General features: G+C 34.9%; 3 protein-coding genes across 7 annotated transcripts; 2 read left to right on the forward strand and 1 right to left on the reverse strand.

Annotated features, from left to right (window-relative positions):
• Positions 1-5,035: 5,035 nt before the first annotated feature.
• Positions 5,036-7,272, forward strand: LOC103832827 (RWD domain-containing protein 1). The gene is made up of 11 exons (XM_009108918.3): positions 5,036-5,191; positions 5,295-5,360; positions 5,435-5,502; positions 5,673-5,709; positions 5,804-5,873; positions 5,951-6,008; positions 6,177-6,305; positions 6,385-6,476; positions 6,593-6,671; positions 6,758-6,839; positions 6,935-7,272. Exons 1-11 carry the CDS (start codon positions 5,185-5,187, stop codon positions 6,991-6,993), a joined length of 747 nt encoding a protein of 248 aa, XP_009107166.1. The 5' UTR covers positions 5,036-5,184; the 3' UTR covers positions 6,994-7,272.
• Positions 7,273-7,349: 77 nt separating this feature from the next.
• On the reverse strand, positions 7,350-11,918 carry LOC103832828 (NADP-specific glutamate dehydrogenase). Of its 4 annotated transcripts, none has more exons than XM_033276494.1 (16): positions 11,682-11,918; positions 10,201-10,848; positions 9,990-10,119; positions 9,699-9,900; positions 9,541-9,627; positions 9,399-9,458; positions 9,234-9,320; positions 9,061-9,132; positions 8,898-8,953; positions 8,698-8,783; positions 8,433-8,523; positions 8,204-8,361; positions 8,025-8,116; positions 7,821-7,901; positions 7,660-7,733; positions 7,350-7,585 (listed from the first exon to the last, which is right to left on the reverse strand). In XM_033276494.1, the coding sequence occupies exons 2-16, from the start codon at positions 10,754-10,756 to the stop codon at positions 7,510-7,512; spliced, it is 1,908 nt and encodes a 635-aa protein (XP_033132385.1). In that variant the 5' UTR covers positions 10,757-10,848; positions 11,682-11,918; the 3' UTR covers positions 7,350-7,509. The 4 variants fall into 4 exon arrangements, with proteins under 4 accessions (XP_033132385.1, XP_033132388.1, XP_033132386.1 ...); XM_033276497.1 differs by having other exon boundaries at positions 11,705-11,910; XM_033276495.1 differs by having other exon boundaries at positions 11,677-11,908.
• A 585-nt stretch (positions 11,919-12,503) lies between these two features.
• On the forward strand, positions 12,504-16,407 carry LOC103832829 (ubiquitin carboxyl-terminal hydrolase 6). 2 transcript variants are annotated; one of them, XM_009108920.3, is made up of 17 exons: positions 12,504-12,758; positions 12,909-13,054; positions 13,129-13,164; positions 13,239-13,346; positions 13,737-13,837; positions 13,921-14,047; positions 14,128-14,187; positions 14,276-14,394; positions 14,718-14,826; positions 14,968-15,056; positions 15,163-15,232; positions 15,304-15,384; positions 15,463-15,549; positions 15,640-15,688; positions 15,779-15,907; positions 15,995-16,069; positions 16,182-16,407. In XM_009108920.3, the coding sequence occupies exons 1-17, from the start codon at positions 12,749-12,751 to the stop codon at positions 16,235-16,237; spliced, it is 1,452 nt and encodes a 483-aa protein (XP_009107168.1). In that variant the 5' UTR covers positions 12,504-12,748; the 3' UTR covers positions 16,238-16,407. The 2 variants fall into 2 exon arrangements, with proteins under 2 accessions (XP_009107168.1, XP_018509319.1); XM_018653803.2 differs by having other exon boundaries at positions 15,785-15,907.
• The last annotated feature ends 592 nt before the right edge of the window (positions 16,408-16,999 follow it).

Genomic DNA, 16,999 nt, shown 5'->3' on the forward strand with positions numbered 1-16,999 from the left:
AATATAAAATTAAAAAAAAAGAACTAAGATACCAAAATTGTTATCAAATATTTATTATTCATAATAATTAATTTTCATATATACGTTAATCATATTAGGTAATTTCGTAGCTTCTAATTAAGGAAAGTGCAAAAAAAAATTTTGGTAGATTATTTATCAATTCGATAGTTAGTTTAATAAAAAATATAATGTAAGTTAAGATAGACCAATCTATTTTTCTAAGAATAGTATATTTTATATAGTCATTTATTAAATGAGAATTTATAATCATACATTTCTATGATCATTCATATCGTTTTATAACTGAATATTTAAATCATCGATAACAAAATTTTCAATGTGAAATCTTTAATAAGTTTATAATTTATAAATGTTTTTGAAAATTCATTGAAAGTTTTAATATTAAAATATTTATGTAATCTTATGGTATATAGTTTAATCTATAAATATATATATATATATATATGTTTTATTATTAAATGATATTTTTTACTCATATGGTTTTAAAATCATGTGTATCTTCTTATAATATTAAATAAAAGTTCATATTAATACAATTTTATGATCATTTTTAACTTATTATGACAAAAAAATAATCTATTGATCACAAAATTTTCAGAGTGGGATCTTCAAATTTCTAATAATTTATAGACGTTTTGAAAAATTTAAAAGATAACATATAAGAAAAAATATAAATGTTTTTATTATATATTTAATGTGATTTTTAATATCTTTTAATAATATAAAATTTAAAAATATAACTAAGATACACAAAAGTGTTATCAAATATTTATTATTCATAATAATTAATTTTCACATATATGTTAATCATATTAGGTAATTTCGTAGCTTTTATTTAAGGAAAGTGCAAAACATTTTTTGGTACGTTATTTATCAATTCGATAGTTAGTTTAATAAAAAGTGTAATATAAGTTAAGATGAATCAACCTATTTTTCTAAGAATAGTATATTTTATATAGTTATTTATTAAATAAGAATTTATAATCATACGGTTCTATGATCATTCATATCGTTTTATTACAAAATATTTAAATCATCGATAACAAAATTTTCAATCTGAAATCTTTAATAAGTTTATAATTTATAAATGTTCTTGAAAATTCATTGAAATTTTTAATATTAAAATATTTATGTTATCTTATGGTATATAGTGTTTAATCTATATATATATATATTTAGTTTATTATTAAATGATATTTTTTACTCATATGGTTTTAATCATGTGTATCTTCTTATAATAAAAATGTTAAACCATTGATCATTAATTTTTAACATAATAATTTTAATAGTTTTAGTCATTTATTGTCGTTTTTAAAAATTTAAAATATAACATATACGAAAAAATCTAAATTTTACTTTTATAGCTAATTTGATTGTTTAATTTATTTTAATAATATAAAATTAAACAAAAAATGATGGAAGATATATAAATTGTTATCAAATCCTTATCATTAAAATCATTAATTGTCATATATATATTAGTCATTTATGGTAATTCCGTAGGTTTTATTTAAGGAAAGAAAATATCATATCATATCATTATATCATATAGTTTGACTAACTTATGTATCTAACAACATATAAAAATCGAATGTGGACCTACTTTATTTTCAATTGAATGTAATTGACTATCTAATTGAGTGCCACCTATGCATTGGGGCCTCTTTTAATTAATACAAAATTGAGGTTACATCTTTTCAAATGTTCCTCAATTAATATATAAGGGATGATAAAATCATGCACGTCTATTATATATTTTCATATGATTAGGATTCCAAATGAATTTAAAAAAAAAGGAAAAAAGGAAAACAAACTCTATCCGAAGTTTGATATTTCTCATATTTAAAAAGGAAAAAAGGAATCCAAGAATTTCTCATATTTAAACCGTGTTTACATATTTTGCGTAGTTAGTTACCTATTAATATGATATGATAAAATCATGCACGTCTATTATATATTTTCATATGATTAGGATTCCAAATGAATTTAAAAAAAAAAGGAAAAAAGGAAAACAAACTCTATCCGAAGTTTGATATAAATTTTTAAAAACTTTGTTTATAACTACAAAAATATATTTCGATATATCTTCTTCTAGTAACAAGCAAAAACTTAGCGTGAGGATGGAAAATGGTGCTATAGGTTGCATTGTGTTTTTTTTGTAACTTGTTTTCTTAAGCTATCTCTCTATTATTCAGTCAGTTTGTTTGTCTGTTTGGCTTGCTATGGCTTTGTTGTATACTCCTTTAATGGAGTTTAAACTCGTGTAAGTATAGTGGAAGTATGGTTCGATAAAAAAAAAGGGTTGCATTGTGTTATCCATCATCATCGTGATCATCCTAATTGCATGTGGTTCCTGTGGTATCTGTGCCCCGCATTTACCTCCAGAGTTAATCTACCAAACTCCTCAACCTCAACAAGACATTGAAACCGGACAGGAGAAAGGCTTAATGTTCAAAGATATCAAAGAAGAAAGGTGTGATAAACGTTCTTGTCAAATTTGTTTGGAAGAGTACGAGGATGATCATGAGATTACTCGTTTGAAGAAGTGTAGGCTTACAGAGAAGCGGAGCTGTCCAATTTGTCGCTGTTATGTTGTCTAGACACGATGAGTTGTTTGCTCTTTAATCAACCATCTGTTTAATTTATCAACAAGGTAAACATGTGCCCGAGATTGGGGTTTATTGCTCATAAAAGAGTAGACTAGCAATAGTTTACATCAATCAAAATTTTGTTCAAAGGTTGAAAAGCCAAAAGATAAAACGTAGTTCTGTATTCGTTTCCCCCATGAAACACCATATTGATGCTGTTATTGCTTTTTTCCAACTTCTTCTTTTTATTGCTTTTCATTTATGAGATACTGGATTAAGAACCCTCAATGGAAGTGCTCTAACACTATTGATACAATATAGAGTTTTTACCGCTGGGTTATACTCTATCCGGCCAGTCAACTCCACAGCTTCAAAAATTGTACATCTGCGGAACTTAAAAATCAAAATAAAATCTTCATGATAACTTATAACATCGGATCCTTAAAAATCGTGTTTTCAGTTTTTTTTTTCCACATGATTAGGATTTCAAGAAAATAACAAACAAAAGGATAAGATAAATAAAACTCTTACTGGAATTTGAGATATATAGGGACCGTTTGTTTCACCATTTGTCATTTTCATTCAAATGATTCATTTGTATGATCTATTCAAATGATCCATTCAGATTTTTGTGATTGTTTGTTTGTCCATCCACATAGTTCATCTAGATGAATCATCTAAATGGATCTTATGTTTGTTTTTTTATTTTCATTTCCATTCAAATAAGTTTAGCAAACAAATTACCAAAATATCCTTATGGTGATTTAATCATATGTTTGATATTAATTTTAACTATATTATATTTAATTATTTAATTTAATATATTTACATTAGAATTATTTCAAAATTAACAAGTTTTCTTTTTTTGCGGTTTGGGCGGAAAAACAAGATTTTTTGGTTTTAGCGGAAAACAAGATTTTTTGGGTTTGGCGGGAAAACGAGATTTTTCGGTTTTGGCGGGAAAATACAAATTTTCGGTTTTGGCGAGAAAACAGGTTTTTGCGGTTTTGTCGGGAAGCACGTTTTTGCGGTTTTGGAGGGAACCACGTTTTTGCGATTTTGGCGGAAAAACGTATTTTGCGGTTTTGGCGGGAAAATGCGTTTTTGCGGTTTTGGCGGGAAAACGCGTTTTTGCGGTTTTGGCGGGAAAACGCGTTTTTGCGGTTTTGGCGGGAAAACGCATTTTTGCGATTTTGGCGGAAAAACGTGCTTTTGCTGTTTTGGCGGGAAAACGTGCTTTTGCTGTTTTGGCGGGAAAACGCGGTTTTGCGATTTTGGCGAGAAAACGCGTTTTTGCGTTTTTAGCGGGAAAACACGCTTTTGCGATTTTGGCGGAAAACGCGTTTTTGCGATTTTGGCGGGAAACATGTTTTTGGCGGGAACATATTTTTACGGTTTTCACGGGAAAACGAGATTTTTTGGTTTTTGCGGGAAAATACAAATTTTCGGTTTTGGCGGAAAAACACGTTTTTTTTTGTTTGGCGGGAAAAAACGTTTTTTTGGTTTTGGCGGGAAAGTACGTTTTTGCAATTTTGGCGGGAAAACATGTTTTTTGTGTTTTGGCGGAAAATGTATTTTGGGGTGTTGGTGTGAAAACATTTTTTTTTGTGATTTGTGCATGAAAACATGTTTTCGGTTTTTGCGGGAAAAAACGTTTTTGCAATTTTGACGGGAAAATATTTTTTTTGCAATTTTAGCGGGAAAATGTGTTTTGAGGTTTTGGCGTGAAAAAATAGTTTTTAGCACGGGAAAAAGTGTTGGTAGTTTTGTCAGTTTTCGTTTGTGACAAAAATAATATTATATTTAGGTTTGTAATTTGTGAATTACATTAGGGGCATAATAGACTTTATACCATTTTGAATGACCCATCTCCATTCAAATGATCCAAATTGGGTTAGCTGAATGAACTTTAAAATTAAGCCGAAATTTTCAAAAGTCATCCGAATGATCCATTTGAATGAATTGCACTTTTAGTGCCTAAACAAACAAAACTCTCATTTTCATCCAGATGATCCATCTAAACGGAGAAACAAACAGGCCCATATTATTTTTTTCTTCCTGATGCATGGCTTAAGGAAAAACTCAGGGTTTTAATATTTTTCTGGTAAAGGAATAATAAAAAAAGAAAGTAGTGTGACGATATGGATCAGTCTCATGAATCGCTATGGAAGCACTTGAACGAGTCACACCCAATGGAACTAACAGTTTTTCTAGTATTAATGCTCATCGTTTTTTCTAAGAAGGGCATATTGAGTTAAAAGTCCCAAAGAAACTCTTGTTCGTTTCTTTGGCTTGAAAGAAGGAGAAGAGTGTTTGGGAACGCGAGGGTAGAGAGAGAGGTCTTTTCCTTTCTTAATTTTCAGAAAACGGTAGCGTTTTCAAAATAATGAAAACGCCGCCGTTTCGGATCTAAACTAAAACGATATCGTTTACAAAATTGGAAACCGATGCCGTTTTGAGAATCGTAAAGTTCTCTGCTTTAGGTCAATCTCTCTCTCTCTCTCTCGCCACGGCGACTCACTGTGTGGAGTTCGATAGTTCAGACAAAATCTCGAAGCTTTCAAATTTGGGCATCATGACGGGTAAGTTCGATACCTCCATGGAAGATCAATTGGATTTGAATTGATCTTAATTCCTTGTAAATTAGATTTAGAATTTGTTTGGTATGTGTATCTCTTTTTGTAGAGTATAAGGAGGAACAGGAGATGGAGATTGAAGCTCTCGAATCTATTCTTGCTGATGACTTCAAAGGTTTTGTCTTTTAAGATTTTTAGCTTCCTTTGTATCTTCATCATCGAAAATTGAATTCTTTATTACTGTAACAGAGATTCATTCTAGTGAAAGTGGGCTTAATACTTCAAACCGATGCTTTCAGATTACAGTGACTCCTCAGGTATTATTAGATCTCACACCCTTCATCTCTTTTCTTTAGCTGTATGTGTGGAAAGGCTTGTTTGTTCTAAGTGTATTAGACAAATGCTTCTTTGTTCAACTTAAATATCCTCTGCTTCAGTAATTTGCCATTCTCCTGATTCTCTGCTTCTTTCTTTTATCTCTCAATAGGATGATGATCTAGAGGAGTCATCATCAATTCCACCAGGTTACTACTACTCTTTAAGAAGATCCCTTTGTTATATCATATGGCTCTTCTGTGTTTTTTTTCTCAGTCTTAGAGCTCTTAATTTGTCGTGCAGTTCAGCTGGGTTTGGTTTTCTCCCACACAGAAAATTACCCGGACGAGGCACCTCTTTTGGATGTTAAAAGGTAATTCTATGTTTTAACCATTTTTACAAATATAGATATATGATGATGAGACTCATGTGAGTAGAGTTTTCTTCCAGTATTCGAGGAATCCATGTTGGTGACCTCACCATCTTAAAAGAGAAGCTTGAACAAGAGGTAAACTCTCTCTCTTACCCTGTTATAATTTCTTTGCCTGAAGAGTTAAAATGGAAATGTATCTGGTCATTAGCTTCCTGAGTCACAAACCCCCTCTATGCTATTCAGTTTTTTTTTGATACGTGGGTTATCAATGGAACTAAGAACTTCATGGTACCGTTTTCACAGGCAAGTGAAAATCTTGGTATGGCCATGATGTATACATTGGCCTCATCAGCAAAGGACTGGTTGTCTGAACACTATGGGCAAGATGATGGGGATGACTATGCCGAGGAAGAAGCTGCCAAAGAGGATGAGGTACTGCAGGCTGCTGTTTTATTCATGAGCTATGCGTTCTTCTCTTTTGTTATCTTTCTGTCTAAATTTCTTGATACAGGTTATCGTTCCTCATGGAGAACCTGTTACGCTGGAGACATTTGTGGCATGGAGAGAGAGATATGAAGCAGAGCTTGCACTTGAACGTGCCAAGTAAGTAACTTCTACTGCGTATTTTTGTTTCCTTGCGTTTATACACACCAATTGTTATTGGTTTCACGGAGTTGCTAACATTTAATCTGTTGTGGCCTTTTGAATAAATTTCCAAGGCTGATGCCGGAGTCTGCTCTTACGGCTCCTAAGGAGAAGAAGCTTACAGGAAGACAGTGGTTCGAGAGTGGCAAAGCGGTATTTCTCAGAATCTTTGTTGCAACTACTTTTTTTAAACAGATAACGTTGTTGTTAACCATTTATCTGTCTTGTGCCATCTTCAGAGAGGAACAGTGGTCACTGCTGATCAAGAATCCGAGGAGGAAGATGATGAAGACATTGACTTTGAAGACGAAGACTTTGAAGGTAAAATGGTCTTTCTGTTTTGGTTTTGCACGCCAGTTATTCCATGAACAAGTAATGTTTCTCAATGATCATATATTCGTGTTTACTTGATACAGATGATGAAGAAGACATGCTTGAGCACTATTTGGCGGAGAAATCTGATGCAAGGGCCTGAAGCTAGGGAGCCTTATATAATGGTTGTTAGAGCTCTTTTCTGGATAGAGATCATGATGCAAGAGACTGACCAGCACTCAATCTCCATATCCACAGTTTTTTCCCAGCTTTGATCTGCTCAAGAGTACCTGGAGACTTACATTTGTCTTTATCTTATAAAATCACCGTCTGTTCATTTATAAGAACAAATTATAAGAGAATGCTACTGTTTTTGTAACTTCTTTTGTTTAGGATCAGCGCCAATCAGATCAAATCCTAAAGGACAAACAGTTGAATCTTATTTAGAAAAACTTGTTGAAGAATAAGCCATTACTAAGTTTCATTCTTTTTACCTATGAAGTCAAAGAACACCATATAAAGCAATCGAAAGCCATGTTTATATAGCTGATAAATATTAATGCTATCAAAGTATATAGTTTCTAAATAATGACATATGTTACAGAGTCCAATACGCTTTCTTTGATAGATTTTAAGACAAATCCTGCCGGGACTCTTAAATGCAGGATCATTCTATAGCTTAAACACAACCTTGGTCTGTCATAGCTTGAGCTATGTTTAAAAAAGCTGCAATTGTTGCTCCGTGCAGAAGAGCCCTGGACAAGAAAAAACGATTCTTAGTAAACATACTTTTAACCTTTTGAATTCACAATAGTACAAACAAACTTACTCAGGACTCTCTTTCTGGTAACCGAAATCATTTGCTGCTTTAAGAGCTTTCTCATAAGTCTGCTTCAGTGCTTCCTGTCATCAAATACCAGAGCAATTATCTTAATCGGCAATTACCACAGAGACCAAAACTTCCAAAAGAAACGTGAGAGCTGTTGCTACCTGCAATCTAGACTCAAAATCTTCTGCTGACCATTGCATTGAATTAGATTCACGAAGTACTTCAATTTCTCCGGCAGCAACCTTCAATAAACTTATACAATTTAGCTATCATCATCATTTAGACAATCTAAGAACTCTGTGTACTTAATGGTGGGAGACTAATAAGGTAAAGGTAAATGTAAGATGAGTTAAAGAAGAACTCACTCCTCCAGCTCCAGCAGCAATGGCAGGAGCAATCAGAACATTCGCCTTTCTGAAAACATCAACTGCTTCAGCTGTACACGGCATGTTTGAACCTGCAGAAAAAAATACATTCTTACTACTTAGAAAAGAAACGAGAAGCTCTGAAAACTATTTGCTCAAATAGTATAAGAAACCTCTACCTTCTACCAGTAAGCGACAGCCTGCATTGACCAGATTGATCGCATCTGCTTGATCAACTTCATTCTGAGACGCACAGGGGAACGCCACATCACACCTTTCATTCCACGGTTTTACTTCATCAAAGTATTTGGCCCTTGCATAGGTCTTTGAATAGTCTCTGCACATCAGATGAGTGTACAGTTGGGTTCTACATAATTTTACCACGTAATATTGTGGAAAAGTATGTACCTCAGACTTCTCTGTTGGGATTTTATCTCTCTCAAGAACGCAAGTTTCATGTAATCAAACCCGTCGTCATCCACCAAATATCCTTTTGAATCTGCAAAAAGTTTGCTTCAGTAAGAACCTGAGATCTAGAGCCACGTCGTTTGACTGTTCAATTAAAATGCACCTTAGAGAAGCATGAGATGATGATTGATGACAAAAACAAAACGGCGTAAAAGCTATACACGATGGTTGCTATAAATCTGAAACGATTAGGTGAGTGAATCACCTGAAACTGTAACAGGATGAGCCCCACAAGCAATTAGCTTCTCCACAACATGCATCGCTATCTTCCCGCAACCACTCACAACACATCTGAAATAAAAAATTGCTGATTAGGTAAACTCTATGATCCAGAGGAAAAAAAACATTGGTAGCTAGCAGAACACCAATGAAGAACACATATTCAAAAATGATCAAGAAATAAACCTTAGTCCCTTTATTTCTTTATTCATATCTGCAAGCATAAGTCGTGCAAAGTACACCTGAAAGAAACAAAATGAATGTGAGTTCATTTGCAGTTAAACCATGTGAACAGTACTCATATACAGCAACTGTAGATAGTGTGCACTTGGAAAAAAAAGATCCTTACCACGCCATAGCCACTAGCTTCGGTTCTGAGGCTAGAAGCAGCCCAATATATCCGTGGTCCTGTAAAACTTCCCTGCATAAGTAATTGACACAAAGGTATAACAGCCAAAACTATTTATAATCTCCCAACAGCAAAAACTGATGCAAACAAATGATTACTGGACATTTAAGTACCTGAAACTGACCAGCAAGTCGTCTGTACTGTCCGAAAAGATATCCCATTTCTCGAGTACCAACACCGACCTCCTCTGACGGAAGGTCCTAGCAAACCGTAATAGGTTAGAAAACCATTGCACAAAGAATATACTTGCTAAAGGAAAAAGACCATGATGTACTTACTTTGTCAGGGCCCATATATCTGTACATCTCATTCATGAAACTTTGGCAAAATCTCATAATCTGTGAATGTAGCAAAACAGTACATCAGAACATCTGTAGAAGATCACTTGTGGGGAAGCAAAAAAAAAAAGCAAGGTGTCACCTCATTGTCACTTCTTCCTTTAGGATCAAAGTCGCTTCCACCAGAAGCCCCTCCAAGTTTATATGGTGACAGAGCATTTTTCAACGTCTATGAAGGATTACAAATCATTACAACTAACAATTCAAAATCATACATATAACTGATGGATGACATTGTACCTGCTGAAAGCCAAGAAACTTGGCGATGCTTAAGTTCATGGATGGATGAAACCGAATACCTCCTCTACATGGGCCCAGTGCTTGATTGAACTGCACTCTAAAGCCTCTGTTTACATGTGTTTCACCTCGGTCATCAATCCATGGAACCCGGAACACTATCATACGTTCAGGTTCTAATAGCCGCTCCATAATGTTCACATAACTGAAATGAATCAGAACATAAACATACGAGTTGGACGTAGTCTGCTGAAATCTATTTCACAAAGATGATAAAGCATATCGTAAACTTACTGAGAATTCTTTGCAATTACCCGCTCTAGAGCATGCACAGATTCTTGCACAGACTGAATAAATTCAACCTCATTAGGATCTCGCTTCAGGGCTCCCTCAACGATTGAACCAGCACTCTTCGACATAAGAGCTTCATTGAGAGAGAAAAGTACAAACAGTTAACAAAACAATAAGCAAAGGAAAGATAACATAACATTGTAAATAAACTTACTCTTCACATAAATGGGCTTCTCAACAACAATCTTATCCTTGGAAGCTGTTTGGAGACGGAGAGCCTCTTTGTGCAGCAAACTATTGTTGTGTTCTTCCAATGCACTCATCTGCATGTTTCTACTTCCTTCATTCCCATACGGATTCCTCCGATGTTTTCTACCATACTCTCTGCAAACGGAACAGAAGATCCTAGCCGTTCCTTCTTTCATGTCCACATAAGCCCACTTGTAGGTGTCAGCCCACTCCTCTCTCCACCGTTTAACAACTTTCTTCTTTCTCTTCGCCGACGGCTGCCCCTTAGACATATCTTGATCCTCACCGGGAAGATCAGATACCAAAACCATATGCTTTGTCTCATCATGTTCCCCAGTGGAAGGCTCCCTTGGAGTCCCTCCGATCAATGAATTGGTGGCGAAAGCGGCTTCATCCTCTGCAGTTCCAATTTCTAAATCAATCTCTTCTCCAAGATTGGTGACAACAAGCTGGTGCCTTTGCGCCTGCTGGATTAAGTTAATATCATCCATTGAAGGATTCATCCCCAGCCCACCAAACATTCAGCATCACAGTCTTAACACCACCTCAGCTTCTCTTCTGCTGACTAGCAGCAACTGTATCTTACACTTGGTATAACACCGGAGATGACAACCTAGTGAGCAACAAAAGACAAACGATGTCACGATTAGGACAAGGCCCAAAAATAAATTTAGCTAGGCACATATCAATTTCTCAGCACATACCAATGGCATACTAGACTTCATCTACCAATAAAATGCACAAAAATAGAGGCATCAAGCTAGTAAAAAACTAAAAATTACATCAGGTTCAGAAGAAAAATAATAAAAGGAAATCCAGACTAATCTCAAATCAAATCTCTGATACAGCAATCATCATACAAGAGACCAGCAGCAACACTTCAGTTTCTCAGACAAGTATCACTAGACTTCATCTACCAAGAAAATGCACAAAATGGAGGCATCAAGCAAATAAAAACGCATCAGGATGAGAATAAAAAATAAAAGGGCATCCAGACAAATCTGAGATCAAATCTCTGCTGTAACATGAACATTAAAGTTGGAATTTTCCTAAGCAATGTAAAATTCTGTGAAAATAGAGACCATATCCTATCTGTTAAACCCTTTTGATCATCCACCAGAACTGCAAGTGATTCCTATAAGCTAGTGAACATTATTCATCAATTATCAAGCAAGATAAGGAACCTGATGATATAGTGAAGAATCATCATCCAAACATCAAGACCCATAACTCAATACTCGAAAAGTTTTTGTCTTTACCACATAAAACCAATTCCAAGATACTTCAATCACAACAGTGATCAAATCTAACATCTATCACAAAATCAAAAAGCTGACTTTGGCATTTCAAAAGGATGCCCAGATGTCTAAACCCAAGACCCTGCAGCAGATTACTTCATCCAAGTCCAAAAAGCTAAGCTGAGAAAAGAAAAGATTGCAACTTTACTTTGCCGAGAAGGAGAAACCCACAAAGACAATTGTCACTAAGGAGACGAGAAGATGCTCTGCTCTCCAACTCTGCCGATAATTTTACTTTGCGTCGCCGATTGTGATGGTGATAAAAAGGCTTTGAGCAAAAAGATAAAGAGATGCGACCAAAGCTTATTGTTTGCAGACGCGATTATATTACATACCCAAACCAAAATGAAACACACATTAGTGTTCCCAAATGAAAGTATTTTCTTTCTTAATACGTAAGAAGTGGAAACTATATAATTAAGGGTTTGATCTAATTTAATTAACTAAAAACCAAAAAGTCTTCAGCTTTTTCAATTGCAATATATAAAAATGATATTTTTTTTCATTTTAGGATATTGTTTCAAAATATACTAAACCAAGTGTTCTAAAAATTTGTTTAGACAGTGACATATCCGAAACAATTTAATAAAAATTAAATTTATATAACTCAAATCAATCTAAACTGTTTTAAATGGACTAAACAGTCTAAATCAATTTAAATAAATATAAATTAATCTAAATTTTTTTAAATTAAGTAGTAATATTAGTGAAAAATCATAAAATTGTTGTTTTTCTATATATCTAATTTTAATAATTAATCAAATAATTTAATATTTAATATTAAAAAACTAAAACATCAAATATCTATATAAAATATATAAAAGGACAGAGCGCAATTATATTACATACCAATCCAAAAACATCAAACTGTTTTTTTTTTTGGGTGCAACAGAAAAAACTCTGAATTTATAATGTGGATTCTACCACCCCACAAATATATTTATTTTTAGTCGGAAAGGATCATAAAATGGGAAAAAAAACACGAAAATGTTTTTGAATTATTAATAAAAAAAAACCCGGCCGGAACCGACTCGACCCGACCCAAAGGTTTGTAAACCCAGCCCCTTCCAAAAGAAAAGAGCCGCTGACATTATGATATTTCAAGAGCACCATCGAACTCCGTAGAAGAAGAAGAACCCAAAAGAAACAAGGGAATATAAACTCGTCTCCTTGCCCTCTCTCCAAGCAATCAAGCAAGAAGCCTCCCAGTTCAAGATGCTCACAGGTTCTCTCTTCTCTTTCGATTTCTTGTCGGTGGTACTCTAGTTTGGAACCGGATCTTGTTTTGTCGTTCTCTCTGTGAGAACGAATGTGATTAAAAGAGTGTTAAAGGTGGAATCTTTGACCTAATCTTGTGATGGGTTTTGTTTTACAGTAAGCGTAAAGTGGCAGAAGAAGGTGTTTGAAGGTATCGAGATTGATGTGACTCTGCCTCCTTATGTCTTCAAGGCTCAGCTGTATGATTTGACTGGTGTTCCACCCGAGAGGCAAAAGATCATGGTCAAAGGTGGCCTCTTGAAGGTATAGGATCTGTGTGTTCATTCACCAGATTGTTTATTTCAATGTTGGTGACAATTCCTTTCATTTGGGTGCAGGATGATGCAGATTGGTCAGCCATTGGAGTGAAAGATGTAAAAGCTCTCTTCTTTTCTTACTCATTTTTTGTTTGTAAAGATGCTTATTCGTTAGTTTTGTTGGTGGATAGGGTCAAAAACTGATGATGATGGGAACTGCTGATGAGATAGTGAAGGCTCCTGAAAAGGCTATTGTTTTTGCTGAGGATCTGCCTGAAGAAGAGCAAGCCACCAATCTGGTAAATCTTTTTTTTATTGCTGATTATAAGTGTAACTCTAGACCTCACACACATCCTCCTAGCTACCATTTAACTGCCAGCTTTCTCAGCTATCAACTTCAGTCTAGAACAAAACTACCTAGGCTAGTAAGTGGTAACAGTTCTGCAGTATACTAACAGGCATATACCTTATCAGTGTGTTTTGTGGGGTTTGGTAGCTGTGGCTAACTTTAAAATGCTTAGGACCTGGACAATGCACATTCATAGAGTTGAAGTAACAAAAGATAAGATAAACTCATGTTTCTGCTAGGCATTGTAATTTTGTTAAACTCTGCTGCCATGTTTTGTTTGTATATTCAGGAGTTTGGGAACATGTCCTATCAACTAACTAACAATTACAATTGATTTCAGGGTTACAGTGCGGGACTTGTCAATCTGGGCAACACGTGTTACATGAACTCCACGGTGCAGTGCTTAAAATCTGTTCCAGAGTTGAAATCTGCATTATCCAAGTTGGTTCATCTCATCTTATCCTTCTCTGTCTTTTATTCAATAAACGCCATCTCAATCTCATATAACGCTTCCTTCTTAACAGTTACTCACTTGCTGGACGAAGCAATGATGTGGACCAGACTTCCCACATGCTCACAGTTGCCACGCGTGAGCTATTTGGTGATCTTGATAGAAGTGTCAATGCTGTTTCCCCTACGCAGTTCTGGATGGTTAGTTGTCCATACTTCATCATAAGATTTGGAAGTTTCTAGTTCTTGGCTCATATATCAACGTTGGTCTTTTGATGCAGGTGCTACGAAAAAAATTCCCTCAGTTTAGTCAGTTGCAGAATGGAATGCACATGCAGCAGGTTTGTTTCTTGCTGCAAACTCGGCTGCATTATTTAAGCCTGTAACCTTTCTGTTTGTTTATCCCTTGCTGTTAAATTGTTCTGACAGGATGCTGAAGAATGTTGGACGCAACTGTTATACACTCTTTCTCAGTCCCTAAAAGCACCAACTTCCAGCGAAGACTCTGACGCTGTAAAAGCTCTTTTTGGTGTCAATCTTCGGAGCAGGTATCATATGTGGCTGATATGATTTGTGTAGATCATCCATGTAATTAGTTTTGTGTCTCTGTAAACAATGCCAAATCTGTAGAAGGTCAAATCCTTGAAAAGTTCTAGTTACAGCAGTCCACATACTCTTTTTCTATCTCGTGAAAGATTAAATTAGGGGTGATTGAAAATTTACAGACCACGTTGCAATATCATAGTGGAATTTTTTATTGATGTACTTGTTCATGTGAAATTGACAACTGAAGATGTTGATTTCTGAGTTCTTTTTTCTTCATCTTGATTTTGTATATTCAGTTGTGTTGTAACTGGTTTCTGTTCTGTAGGGTGCACTGCCAAGAGAGTGGGGAAGAAAGCTCAGAGACGGAGTCTGTATATTCTCTAAAATGTCATATATCACACGAGGTGAACCACCTGCATGAAGGACTAAAACATGTGAGTAAATTTTATCATTCCAGTGAAGACTTTTATTGATTTGTATGTCTGCAACATATTATATAAATAGTAGGACAGTGTTGGGTTTATCTGCTTGCGTAAAACCTTGGATATATAGACTAACCCCAATTCTGACTATAGGGACTTAAAGGAGAACTTGAAAAAACATCTCCTGCTCTGGGCCGTACTGCGGTTTACCTCAAGGAGTCACTTATAGATTCATTGCCAAGGTAATCACTCTCTTCTTTTCGTCTGTGACTTCCAGTCCTATGTAATCCTCTTGTGGCATGCTTGACTAATTAAGTGAGTTCCAATCTCTTATACCTGATCTTGAAGGTACTTGACGGTTCAGTTTGTGCGTTTCTTCTGGAAAAGGGAGACTAATCAGAAAGCTAAGATTCTCAGGGTACGTTTTGCTTTCTGTTTTTTAAATCTTTAACCATTGGTCAAAATACCAATTTGTTTAATCTGTTGCAGAAAGTGGATTATCCGCTGGAATTGGATATTTATGACCTGTGTTCTGAGGATCTCCGTAAGAAGCTGGAAGCTCCTCGCCAGGTTTGCACTGTTTATTGTGGTTAGCTCAAATTGTATGAGCTGGTGTAACCAAATCAACTGATATTTGTTTCTTTTCAGAAATTGAGAGATGAGGAAGGTAAAAAGCTAGGTCTGCAAACTAAGAGTAGCTCAAAGGACGGCGATGTGAAAATGACGGATGCAGAGGTACACACCTCTATCAATTTTGTTCATACAAATCATATGTTTAAGTATACAATCTTTTAAGAAATTGTTTTGCTATGTATTTGTTTGCAGGCGCCATCAAATGAGAGTGGAGAATCATCCACCGCTGCCCAACAGGAAGGTACTGTATCTAAGACTCTTTTTACTTGGATGATTGTTTGTTTGTCCTGTTCTAGTTTAATCAGACTACTCTTTTGTTGCTATAACACAGGTGCAGGTGGTTCTTCTTCTGAGAAAGGGACTCACATGACTGGAATCTATGACTTGGTCTCTGTGCTGACCCACAAGGGTAGGAGTGCAGACTCTGGTCATTATGTTGCATGGGTCAAGCAAGAGAGTGGTTAGTTTCCCCATTCTCTAGTAAAACTTTACTTCCTTCTCTCTGCCTTTTCATTTTTACAAAGAAAATTTGGCATAATGACAACAGGCAAATGGATTCAGTATGATGATAGCTACCCAAGCGTACAACGCGAAGAAGACATCACAAAGCTCTCCGGAGGAGGTAACAACCCCCCATATACCTTAATCCATTGTTTTTTTACTGCGTTTTAAATTTTGATACAGTTTCTTATTTCATTTTGTGTTTGGGTGTTACTATTATAATTTACACACAGGTGATTGGCATATGGCGTACATCATTATGTACAAAGCCCGCTTCGTCTCCATGTGATCTCTCTCTCTCTCTCTCTTTCTTTGGTTGATTTTTTAAGTTCTTGAAACATTCAATATGGTTCAAACCTCAGAGATTTCATGTTTTTTATTACATTGTTAAGAGACTTGTTTTTGTAGCAATACTGTTAAAGACATGTTTCATCTTGTTACATTCATTTTTAGCCAACATAACGTGGTCCATAAAATCAAAACTAGCCATAAAAAGAATGTTTTCCTTTTCCCTATCAGTAGGATGATAAGCTTTTTACTAGGGGTGGGCAAAAAATCCAAACCGAACCGAACCGAACCAACCAAACCGAAGTTAAACCGAACCAAACCAAACCGTGCTCTTTATGTAATCCAATTGGTTCATGTTTTACTCAACCCGAACGGTTTGGTTTGGTTTGGGTTTAAACCGAACCAAAACGAACCAAACCGATAATCCAATATATATATAGTAAAAATATATATGATATATATATATATATGTATTAACATATTGCAAATTTTAGTTAAAGTTTCGTTTTTCATTTTTTCATAGCTTCCGTATCTTTAAAAAAAAATTATAAATACGATTCAAATAATACTATTATATATAAAATTATGTAGCATAAGTTTTTATATTCTCACTCTATCGTTTATGAGTTGATTATTTTTTAATAAAACTATAAAACTGATGTTTTCATATTTTATAACCAACCTGAACTACACCGAACCAAACTAGACCATAATAATGTAAACCGAACTAAATCTAAACCAAACCGAACTGAACCGAACCGAA

Source organism: Brassica rapa, chromosome A08 (genome assembly GCF_000309985.2).
Source record: "Brassica rapa cultivar Chiifu-401-42 chromosome A08, CAAS_Brap_v3.01, whole genome shotgun sequence".
Lineage (NCBI taxonomy): Eukaryota > Viridiplantae > Streptophyta > Magnoliopsida > Brassicales > Brassicaceae > Brassica > Brassica rapa.

Coding starts and splice junctions, on each gene's coding strand:
- LOC103832828 (XM_033276494.1), bottom strand. CDS start 10,756: ATGTTTGGTGGGCTGGGGATGAATCCTTCAATGGATGATATTAACTTA. Junction 10,120..10,200: donor GAAGCCCATTTATGTGAAGA/GTAAGTTTATTT, acceptor CTCTCAATGAAG/CTCTTATGTCGAAGAGTGCT. Junction 8,954..9,060: donor AAGCTAGTGGCTATGGCGTG/GTAAGGATCTTT, acceptor TGTTTCTTTCAG/GTGTACTTTGCACGACTTAT.
- LOC103832829 (XM_009108920.3), top strand. Junction 14,827..14,967: donor TGCATGAAGGACTAAAACAT/GTGAGTAAATTT, acceptor TTCTGACTATAG/GGACTTAAAGGAGAACTTGA. Junction 15,550..15,639: donor TGAAAATGACGGATGCAGAG/GTACACACCTCT, acceptor ATTTGTTTGCAG/GCGCCATCAAATGAGAGTGG.
- LOC103832827 (XM_009108918.3), top strand. Junction 5,503..5,672: donor AGATTACAGTGACTCCTCAG/GTATTATTAGAT, acceptor ATCTCTCAATAG/GATGATGATCTAGAGGAGTC. Junction 6,672..6,757: donor GGTTCGAGAGTGGCAAAGCG/GTATTTCTCAGA, acceptor TGCCATCTTCAG/AGAGGAACAGTGGTCACTGC.